Source organism: Centruroides vittatus, unplaced genomic scaffold (assembly GCF_030686945.1).
Source record: "Centruroides vittatus isolate TY-2023 unplaced genomic scaffold, ASM3068694v2 contig_980, whole genome shotgun sequence".
In the NCBI taxonomy this organism is placed as follows: Eukaryota; Metazoa; Arthropoda; class Arachnida; order Scorpiones; family Buthidae; genus Centruroides; species Centruroides vittatus.
Genome location: NW_027122652.1, coordinates 505,995 through 518,111, shown reverse-complemented (window position 1 = coordinate 518,111; position 12,117 = coordinate 505,995). Strand labels below are relative to the sequence as shown.

Here is a 12,117-nt window from a genome sequence, read left to right as displayed (position 1 = left end):
TTTATATTAATTTAAAAGAAAAGGGAATTATTGCACTTCTTTTCTAATAGAATATTAAATTTTTTGAAGATCTAAAAATATATACATTTTACCTGCCAAAATTCTTGCACTATTTCCGTCTAATAGTTTATGCCAATTTTTCAATAAGAAAGTTGAGTGAAATATAAAACACCATAGTCTTATTTCTATTAAAATTTACTATATATATATATATATATATATATATATTTGTTGTTAATATATAAAATTATATTAATTTATTTTATATATTAATAACAAATATATATAAAAAAAGAAAATAGCAGATAGGAATGTTATCCTGCTTTATTTTGGAGAAACATTGTGCAATGCAAATTTTTAAAAATAACTTTATTCCGTTACTGTAAACATCTAATGACAATTTTTTCTTTTCTGTTTCATGCGAAATAGTAATTAATTAAATATAAATCTCTAGAACAACCTACAAATTACAGTACAAAGCTGAAAAACTAACTATTTTAGTTATTTCATAAAGAGAAATTTAATTTGAAATTTTCAAGCAATGTCCTTCATGAAAAAACAGTAAAATACATTTTCGATACAATCAAAACAATTTGCTATTTTATTACAAAATACTCTTTGTATGAATATTATGTCTATGTAAAATCATACATAACATCATTGATGTACAGTACAGCTTTTTTTTATAAATTTCAATATGATTTTCTATTTTCATAAATAATAATAATAATAAATTTCCTAATACTAATAAACAGAAATTATTCTATATTTTTTAATATATTGTTTAATGTTATATGTTTTTTAATTGAACTTTTTAAATATTCATTTCTTTAATAAAAAAAAACAAGAAATAATCTTTGACTTTTATATTTTTAATGTATAATAAATAAAAAATATATGACCATTATTTTATATATTTTAGAAATATAAACATTAAAAAAATATTTTTATTGTAATATATGAGTGCATGTTTCATTCTTAAGACTACAGAAGCCATGTATCGTATATAAAATAGTTTTCTAACGAGATATCTATACATATTTATGAAAATAAGTTTTTAATTGTATTTAATTTTTTGTTATTTTGGAAATTTTGACATTCTGATTACATTCACATAAAGTTAAATATTTTTAGAAACTTGTCAAAATTTACCAACAAAATCAAAATCAACCTTTTGTGTGTAAAAAGAGATATTAGAACTAGGGCTGTGGAATCAGTACATGCAAAACCTCTGACTCCAACTCTTCAGTTTTTAAATCTTCAATTCTTAACTTCTTCATAAAAGCCCAATACTTTAATAATAGTAAACATACTAAAACGGTAAATGTTATCTTAAACATTTTATCACCACCGTGTAAATCTTCAGGCGGCTACTTTTTAGATTTATAAATATTTATAGATTTAAATGTATGTAATTGAATAGTTGAATACCCATTAAACACATTTTAAAAATACTTTTAAATTACATTTTTCATTAATATTAAAATTTGAATCAAACTTTCTAAAGACAAATATTTTCATTTGTTCTATTGATTTTTTTTAAAATTAATATGCAGTTTTTAAATAACTGAACTAAAATTTTATTATTTGATTATTCAAGGTAAAGAAAATATAAAAGTACAGTCAAACCTGTTTTTATGCGGGGGATAGGGACCGCATTAAAAAAAACGCATTAAAAAAAATCTCACGAAACTTCACGAATGGCTGTAAATAATAGTTTTCGCAACACAATTAAAAAAATAATTTTTTTATGCGGTCAACAGGGACCGCATAAAAAAAGTCTCACATAGAAAATAACTCAAAACCGTACGAAATAGAATTTATTGACAACAGATGTCAGCACTTGACTGCATCGTCTGGTCTATCGTCTGTTTTACATATTTTTGTCCAGGTGGTGTTTTGTTGACTTAAAAAGTAAATTATTTCATTTTTCGCATATTCATGCAATAATATTACTATAATAAGTGCATTTATGCTATAATAAGTTTATTTAGCTATAATAAGTCAACGTAAGACATGACGAATCGCAGGAGACTAGTCGCCAACCATACCGCACAAATTAAAAATTCGCATTAAAAAAATCGCACAAATAAAAATCGCACATAAAAAGAGCGCATAAAAACAGGTTTGACTGTATATATAAAGTATAAATTACAGACATTATATTAGAAATAAATTTTGGTAATAAATTAAGATGATTATCTAAATAATTAATCTAATTGTGATATACATATATTTAGTATATTTAAAACTAGTTTTTTTTTATAGTCTGTTTTTAGTGATCTAGAAATTCTGGCAGCTCTATTTTCAGCTGCAATGCATGATGTGGATCATCCCGGTTTAACAAATCAATATTTAGTGAATTCAAGTAAGTTTTTAAAAACAAAACAGTAACTTTTCATATTTTTCATATACTCATATTTATAAATTGATGTTTTAAGGTTCAGAGCTGGCTTTGATGTATAATGATGAATCAGTATTGGAAAATCATTCTTTAGCTGTAGGATTTAAAATCTTGCAAGATGAGAATTGTAATATATTTGTTAATTTAAGTAAAAAACAACGACAGACTGTTAGAAAAATGGCTATTGATATGGTAAGCAATTAAAGTTTATAATAAACAGTGTAAATATACAAGAATAAATCAAAGAGTAAAGACTATTTTTATTAAATAAAAAAAAAATTATGCAGGCATTTTAATTTTAGTTTTCAACATAGTTTACTTGCTTCTTTAAAACTATCAATCTGTAAGCTTCTTGTGTCATCTAAGAAAAACATTTTCATTTGTTTAATAAGCAATTTATACACTGCTTCTTCAGTATTTAAGAATATTATGCAAATATGTAACTTGATAACAATATTAGAAACAATGATATTTTCTTGAATAGAGAATTGACTTAATCAATAATAATAATAATGATAATAACAACAACAACAATAATAACAACAATTTACCGTATTTACTTGCATATAAGACAAAGTTTTTATTCATTTTTCGCTGCTTCAAAAACCTAGGTTGTCCTATACACGTGAGCAAAGGATTCTTTCTGTTTTTGCAATAATTTTTGTAAGCTGTGTATTTGCATTTTTTTACTGGATTCTCACCTTTAGGTGTTTAAAAACAAAAGTATTTTATCTCAGTCGTTTGAATTGTTCTTGTGTATTGTCAGGAGTAAAGATGAATAGCAATAGGAAAAGCAAATCTTTTGAATTGAATTCCAGATTGAAATTCCAAAATCACATGGGAGCCCAATATAACTTTTAATTCATTCCCGTATGAAAACAGATGATTATTTGGAAATCAGAATTTGGAGAAACTCATAAGTGAAATTGACAGAGTGAATTTGACTGTTAAGAATTGGCATAAAAGGTTCCCAATTGTCCAGTTTTACGTGAACAAATTATGTTGTCGATTTTACAAGCCTTTTCCTGAAGTTTAACATGGCAGTAATTTTTGCAGGACAATGTGTGCATTTACATGCATTTGATATTTTATTTGTGATTAAACGAAATAAAATTATAATTGTATTAGTAAATCTAACTTTCTTGTTTTGATCTTTAAAGTCACACCTTGTTCTATATGCGAGATTGTCTTATATGCGAGTAAATATAGTACCACAACAAACCAAACATCACACTCATTGACAAACACAATAAAATCACATACGTTTTAGACATATCCATTCCAAACACTCACAATGTACAAAACACATGCACTGAAAAAATCAGCAAGTAGATAGAACTCACCCAGCAAATAAGACATCTGTGGAAAATGGATAGGGTGCTAATTGTACCTGTCATTCCCTCCTCTACAGGTGTCATACCACACACACTACACAAAAGCCTGGGAACATTACAATTGCATAGAAACACATGCATCACACTACAGAAGGCCACTATATTGAATAAATGTCATATTTTTAGGAAACTCCTGAATACAGACACACTTATTTCATTTTTGTTTTGTTATGGTTGCTATGCCTTGACTCTGGTTTGGCATAGTACACAGCAACCAATGTCAACCAAGTAGAACCCACTAAATCCATAATAATAATAATAATTATTGCTGTTAAACTATTAGGTGATTTGAATGACTGTTGATCACCATTGTTCTCTTATTTTGAAACATTTTCACTTGCAATTTTTCTTTGACTGAAATGCTTTTCTTCGTATTATATTAACATTTTTTTGAAATTGAACATGTTTCACTCCTTCTTATGAAAATCTGAACACAGCACATTCTTCAGTAACAATGCAAATGAAAAATAAAATCAATAAGATTTTACTCAACTTTTCTAATCAACTTAAATCAGACTGAAACTATTCCAACTTGCGTAATGTAAAAATAGCAGTGATAGCCTTTGCAGTCATTTTCTGATAGTTATTTTACACACAAATTGTCTTTACTTTTTGATTTAACTTTATACATTTTTGTTATATGGTTATATTATTACATTTTTATGATTTATTATATTATAGGTACTTGCCACTGATATGTCTAAACATATGAGTCTACTAGCAGATCTTAAAACAATGGTAGAAACTAAAAAAGTAGCAGGATCAGGTGTATTGCTTTTAGATAATTATACTGAAAGGATTCAGGTTAGATACTTCAATTTTTTTTACAAATTTGAAATAATTGTTTTGGATTTAATTAACTAATGATCTAAAGACAAATTATTTAAGACACTAACTGTGATAATTATTAAATTATGTAATGTAGCTTACAGTTATAGTTGATAATCTAGTTTTAGGACTTTAGTTAATTGAATAACAGACCATATGGTTTGTTTTTATATTTGGATATAGTTACAATAATTTTTAATTACATAAATATCAGTATGTTATCTTAAATATATAAATTAAACAACAGTCCAATTTTCATTAATATTACATACATAATAAAAATTAAAATTCTCAAAGTTATGTTGTAGAAGTTTGATATTAACTGTTGATTAACAGTTTTACTTTTCTAGCTGTTTATAGAATATAACATAAGAAAAGTATGGTGATTAGTCAACCCCCTTTTTTTGCATTTCTCAATGTTTTAATGCTCTAGGAGCCCAAAAATGTAAAAGAAGCCCTTACGAAATTGTGTTTTATTTTGCATTGTATCTCAGGACTGAATGAACCAAAGGTTTTGAAACTTACCAAATTTATTTCTCTGTATGTGTCATTGATGCTAATAAATTTTGGTAATTAATTAAAAGTAAAGGAGTTGAGGAGATAGAAGGGAATCATTTGTTCTATCTTGAGTGAGGTCAAACTTAATGAAAGTTTTACTCCCTATTAGCATTTATAATTGGGCTGCAATTGGAAAAAATTGTCCACTGTTGTCCATGTCTGTTTTTCCTTAATCTCGAGAATGGTGTTGGACAGATGAAAGTTGAGACCAGAAATAGAAAGCTTAGGGGCAGGATGCTCCGACTAACTATACACAAATTTCCCATCTAGACCGAAAGTTACATAATTTTCATTCAAAAATTTTTTCCCGAATGGAGCTACATGGATGACTAGCATGACTCTGTTGTTACCAGGAAAAGTATGATGTACAGAAGTAAGATACTACTAATTTGAGATTGAGAGCATATATTTTAAATTAAATTAATTAAAAATATGATTAAAAATTGCAGCCTGGCATTGTGATGTTGTCATAATAATTTTTGCTCATTTCTTTTAAAAACTTATTTCTACCCAAAAATATGCCTTTTTTCTTTTATATAATAATTAATTAATGATATAAAAATTATTTTTTAATATCTCATAACAATAAAACAAACAAATGGTGCTATACATAATTTTGTAAATTGTGAGTGCCAGAAAAGTTGTGCAAGAGCTCTTGCCAATTTTTTTGAAGCTTCTTTGTTTCTTCAGATTGTTGTTTCTTATTATATTCATTCTTTTCTAATTAGAACATTAAATAAAAATTTTTTGAGCTAAAGCAGATTTCTGGATAAGCTACTATATCATGTTTAAGCTTATATGCATCTAAATTTGATGATATTTATGTTATGACATATTTCTAACTTAAATGTAATTTTATAATATAATCGAAATGGGTTAGTAATAATAATGATGATGATGATGATCATAAGCGGAGACTCCAAATGGTTAGGGTTGAAAGTTGAAATTTGGTACACAGTTAGGGTATGTCATGAGAAAATACACTCAGAAGAAATTTTTTTCAAAATTTCCCTGTGGGGACAGAAGGAGAGGGTTATGTATTACCCTGAAAAACTTGGCTTTTACTGTATTATTTTAAATTGGATTTTGCATTTTTACAGGAAATTGAACATATTTTTAGACTCATCTAGAAATTCTCTAATTAGTCTTGGAAGAGGGGGGGGGACCAAATTCTTGCATCCGGTGAAAACGGGTAAGATCAGCTATAATCTAATAATCTTAATTTTTGCTATTGTTCCTTTTTGCCAAGCAATGCCAGGCTCATCTGTTAGTTTAATATAATTTTAATGATATAATTACCTCTGAGTAGAAGTTTGTGGTAATTTGAAATAACATCTGAAGAGAAAGCAAAGAAATATCAACACTCTTAATCAAAAGTTAATATTTGACTCTCCTGTAACATTGGATGATCAATAGATATCTGAGCAGTAGATATCAATAGATACCTACTGATGATATCTACTAGATGATCAATAGATCAGAGCAGTAGATATCTGATGCTTTAACTGCCTTGGCAGTTAAAGCATCAGATATCTACTGCTCTGAGGATCTAGGAACAACATAATTTTTCAGATGAGCTGTCCTGGATATAAGGGCTATATTCCTTATTACATTGCTGCTCTTATTGTGAGCCTGGCTGATTACAAAGAAAAGATTCGTTGTCATCAGCCAGGCCCTTAGAGCAAAAAGAGTTAAAAATGGTAGAAGATTCCTGTAACATAAAATTGAGAATTTTGAGGTTTTTTTTGGAAGTGAGGTGTTGTGAAATGGCCAAATTTAGCATTTGAGATTAAAATGTAAATTATAATTATTATTTAAATTTTAAAATTATATAAAAAGTTATTCTTTAAATCTGATCTATATCTTTAAATATCTTTTATACAGTATTTTCATATTTACTTACCTTTCAAAATCAGAAGCTCGTTATAAATGAATATTCTAACAGCATATCAGAATATTTTGAATTATAATTCACATTCTTTAAAAAATATTTTTAACCTCAGAATTCAGTTTTTAAATATTATAAATCATTAATAACGAACAACTGCACACCAGAGTTTACTAAACAAAACATACCTCAGAAACCTTTAACCAATGCAAATTAAAATTTACCAGTACAAACACTTTCAGTGGTAAGGTTGACGACCACTTTTCGATATTTATTAGTCAGCATTACTCAATAGTAATAACAACTGAAAGCATTTGTACTGTTAAATTTTAATTCACCTCAGTTAAAGGTTTCTGAGGTATGTTTTGTTTATAAATCATTTTTATCATATACTATATCAAAGTATTTCTTTAAATTTTAAATATGTACAGTACTTAAATATTGAATAGATACACCAGTGAATGTCTTAGACCTAAAACTTTAATGTCATTTACATAAATGAATAAAGTTCCCAATTTTTTTATATACTTATTTTTTTATTATTTATAAGTAATGCAATACATTGATATATCATTTCACAATTTTTAATGATTTTTAAATTTTGTAAACAATTCTGATATGAAATTGTTGATAAATATTCTAGTTATTGAGTTTAATTTGTTTAAATTGAAATTTTATTTTGAAAACATTTCTAAATTTTTATTAAATGCTAGTTCTTTGATACAGGATGTTTTCTTATAAATTAAACATTTACTTTCATCAAGAAAAAATACACCAATGCTAAATTGATTAAAGGAGTCGGTTTCTATTGGATTAAACACTGTTCAGGACTCCTTTGTTCCATCATCAAACTCTAAAACATTTGAATTAGAAAAGTTGAATAAGAATGTGTTAAGATTGTCATGGAATGTTTAAGAGGAAATTTGAATAGCCAAAGAGCTTTAAAAATGAAAAGAAAATTTCTTCTGTATTTTTAAATGTAATATAACGTTACATTAAATTTTTTTTTATACGTGTATATACATTTAATACCAAAACACTGCAATGATGTTCTGAAGAACATTATTTCGGTGCTTCGTAATGTTTCTTAAATGTAGTTCTTGTAATGAAAGATCTGTTTTGATAAAATAATTAAAACTAAAAATTTTATTTAAATAAAAATAATAAAAGTTTTTGTTTTTACCCCTTTAAAAGAAACTTCTAAATTAATTGAAAGAACTACAGTTCTTATAACATCAAATTTATTTGGAGTCTTGATTATATACAGTAATAATTGTATAAATATAGAACAACTTCAGTAATTCATCACATGTCAGGACTGAAGGTGTGCCAGCTTAAAGAAATAGGCAGATTAGTGACTATATCAAGTGACTATGTTTTACAGTTTTATATGTAATTATATATACATATAGATTGTAATAACATAGTTTTACATATAAGTTTAGTCAAATGAATAAATTTTCTCCATTTTTTTGGAAAAGTTCTTTTTTTAGTTTTCTACTGTTTATTGAGCCTTTTGCAAAGCTACGTTACATATTTGTCACAACAGTTAAAACTGTATGGAGTCTGCTTTAACTTGTTTTTCAAACCAATTCAATGCATTTGGATAGGATTTGTGCAGCATTTTGATGAGTTTCTACTGTTATTAATTGCAAGATCTCATATTCTTTGTTATCATTAACAATTTTTACTCTTCTAGAACATTGCTAATTAATTCATTTTCATAACCAGAAATTTGCATAATTAACTCATGTATTGAAAGTACAATACTAAACTAATTTCATTAGATCATAACTTATTCTAATACTTTTGTAGATTCATAGAGGTTGTGCTATTCCACATTGCATTAAATAGCATTTTTAATATTGAAAATTCTCCAAAACTGTTGAACATAAGCATCTGTTTCCATTATTAAATTTTAGATGAAGAACCAATTGCCATTTTGACTTTTTAATTACCCTACAATGCCATTTTGACTTTTTAATTACCCTTGATCCAAAAATCAAGGATGTTATGTTTTCTAGAAGTAAGGTACATGTTATCTTACTATCTTCAGATGTTAATTCCATAATAGGATGGATATGTTGGAGCATTATCTATCCATAGAAAAATCTCTGTCAGATTCAATTTTGAGTTTTTTTTTTCTAACAGCAGGTACAAAGCAGGTAAGATCATATGAAACCACTCATTGAATATTATTCTCTCCAGCACTTTTCTGACAGATAACAGATTTACATCCATATTTTTAAAGATATATTGTTCTGGCTCAACTGCATTTGCACGTACCATCACAGTAATTCTTTTTCTTACTTTATACCAGTGAGCTAAAGATTCAATGATGCCAGAGTTTCCTAACTTAATCCTGTTTTTGCTTAAGATTTTCTTTTTTATGATCTCTTACAATTTACAAGTGTACTTTGTTATTAAGGCTGTGTTTGCACTTAGTTTCTCCCCTTCAATATGCAGCATCCAAATTTCATGTCAGTTTTTGAATCTACTGATTCATTCCATACTTGTTTGAAACAACAGGATCAACATTCATTTTCTTAATAATAAATGATGCTTTTAGCCCACGAATATAAATTAGATGATAGCGTTAGATAACCTAATAAATAGGATTTAACAATATGGAGGGCTTATCACACCAAGGCCGACAGAGAGAAGGGCCAGATCTTTTACAAAAAAGTTAGTTTTTAATAATCACATTTCAAATTTAGGTAAGGATGCATTTTGAATACAAGGACCCCTTATCAGCTTACAAACACATGGCACCAACATAATAATTATAACACTAATAGTTAACCAATACAAAGGAATAACTAATATATACAGTGCACTGTATTTACATTTTTTAATGTAACCCATATATTAAAGAACTAAAACTATCGAGCATAAAATTTTTCAATACAATGACAATGTGATATATCATATTATTTGGGACCAGTAAATGTCTTATTTTCTCCTACCAGAATTTCTCAGAATACCTCCTCCTTCTACCAGAATTTGGAAAATGTGGGAGAAAATAAGACATTTACTGGTCCCAAATAATATGATATATCACATTGTCATTGTATTGAAAAATTTTATGCTCAATAGTTTTAGTTCTTTAGTAAAAATTGTAAACACAGTGCACTGTATATATTAGATATTCCTTTGTATTAGTTAACTATTAGTGTTATAATTATTATGTTGGTGCCATGTGTTTGTAAGCTGATGAGGGGTCCTTGTACCTGAAATGCATCCTTACCTAAATTTGAAATGTGATTATTAAAGACTAACTTTTTTGTAAAAGAACTGTTCTTTCTTTCTGTCGGCCTTGGTGCGATAAGCCCTCCATATTGTTAAATCCTATTTATTAGGTTATCTAACTCTATGTAATTCATTTTCTTATTCAACTCTGTAGCTTTTGTTGGGTTGACTGGTCCAGTCAGTGGAATTCCTTCACTTCTTTGCTGATCAAAGCAATGAAATAATATGAGGTCCACTTGGTCATTACTGGAGAATTTCATTGGTTTTTCTCAGTTATGTTCTTACTAGCAGGTAGGCTCGGTGTTGCTCGGGCAAAAGTAATGATAGCGAAAATTAAGATTATACGTTATAGTCACAAAAAAAAAAAAAAAGAAAGAGTAATTTCATCAACGAACTAAGTATTTCTAAAGAAAGGTCGAATTTGAAAATTGAATGTTTTAATACTGTTCGATTTTCACGACGTGTTCTGGTTATATCGTTCGATTTTCATCGAATGTTCTAAAGAAGAAAGGTCGAGAAAAACCGAACTAATCCATTTAAATTTGAAAATCGAATGTATTCTAACATATTATTCTTTTTCTTTTTCCTTTTTTTTCCAGAGCCCATAAATCTTGCACATCGCTTTCTCTTGTTCTCCATTGTTACTTCACACTATCATTGTTACTTAACACTTTGGTACTTAAATTTGGTACCCTATCTGTGTACCAAATTTCAACTTTCAACTCCTAATCGTTTTAGCGAAAATTAAGATTATTACGTTACAGTCAACTTTACCCGTTTTCACAGAATGCAAGAATTGGGTCACCCCTGTTTCCAGATTAATTACAGAATTTTTAGATGGGTCTAAAAATATGTTCGATTTCTCGCAAAAATGAAAAAACTGCAACTGCGTCTTGCACGTCACTTTCTCTTAACAATTCCATTGTTACATAACACTTCCATTGTTGACATTTCCATTGTTACTTGACACTTCCATTGTTGATGGGAGTGTTAAGACTTAATCCTGTCCCTCTCCCCTGTGGGGAGGAATTTTGAAAAATCCCTTCTTAGCGTGGGTTCTCGTGACATACCCTAACTGTGTACCAAATTTCAACTTTCAACTCCTAACCGTTTGTGCTCTGCACTGATTATTATTATTATTATGTTGGGTTAAGTGAGATATACTCAATTAACACCGGTGGATGTGTACTATGCTGGACCAAAGTCAAGGCATAGTAACCAAAATAGAAATTAAAGAAGTGTATCAGTGTGTGTGTCTGTATTCAGGAATTTTCTCACAATATGACATGTATTCAATATAGTGGCCTTCTGTAGTGTGATGTATGTGTTTCTACTCAATTGTAATGTGCCCAGGCTTTTGTGTAGTGTGTGTGGTATGACACCTGTAGAGGAGAGAACAACAGGTACAATAAGCACCCTATCCATCCTCCACAGATGCCTTATTTCCTGGGCGAGTTCTGTGTACTTGCTAATTTTTTCAGTGCATGTGTTTTGTATATTGTGAATGTTTGGAATGGATATGTCTATAATGTATGTGATTTTATTGTGTTTGTCAATGAGTGTGATGTCTGGTCTGTTGTTGTAAATTGTTTTATCTGTGATTATGGCTCTGTCATAGTACATTTTGTGCGTGTTGTTTTCCAATACTGTCTGTGGAATGTATTTGTAGTATGGTTCGTGGATGTCTACTAATTTGTGTTTCTTTGCAAGCTCTTGGTGTATTATATTTGCTACTTGATTATGTCTGTGTAAATAATCTGTCTGTGCCAAGAGCTTGCAACCAGAGGTGATGTGTT

General features: G+C 28.2%; 1 protein-coding gene across 7 annotated transcripts in view; it reads left to right on the top strand.

Moving 5' to 3' along the window:
- Window positions 1-12,117, top strand: part of LOC136985896 (3',5'-cyclic-AMP phosphodiesterase 4C-like) — an 87,311-nt gene that overhangs the window by 66,955 nt on the left and 8,239 nt on the right. For all 7 annotated transcript variants that reach the window (XM_067283285.1, XM_067283282.1, XM_067283286.1 and 4 more), the window contains 3 exons: window positions 2,269-2,368; window positions 2,442-2,596; window positions 4,480-4,602. In XM_067283285.1, the coding sequence (XP_067139386.1) occupies window positions 2,269-2,368; window positions 2,442-2,596; window positions 4,480-4,602 (378 nt within the window). The remainder of the gene's footprint in view (window positions 1-2,268; window positions 2,369-2,441; window positions 2,597-4,479; window positions 4,603-12,117) is intronic.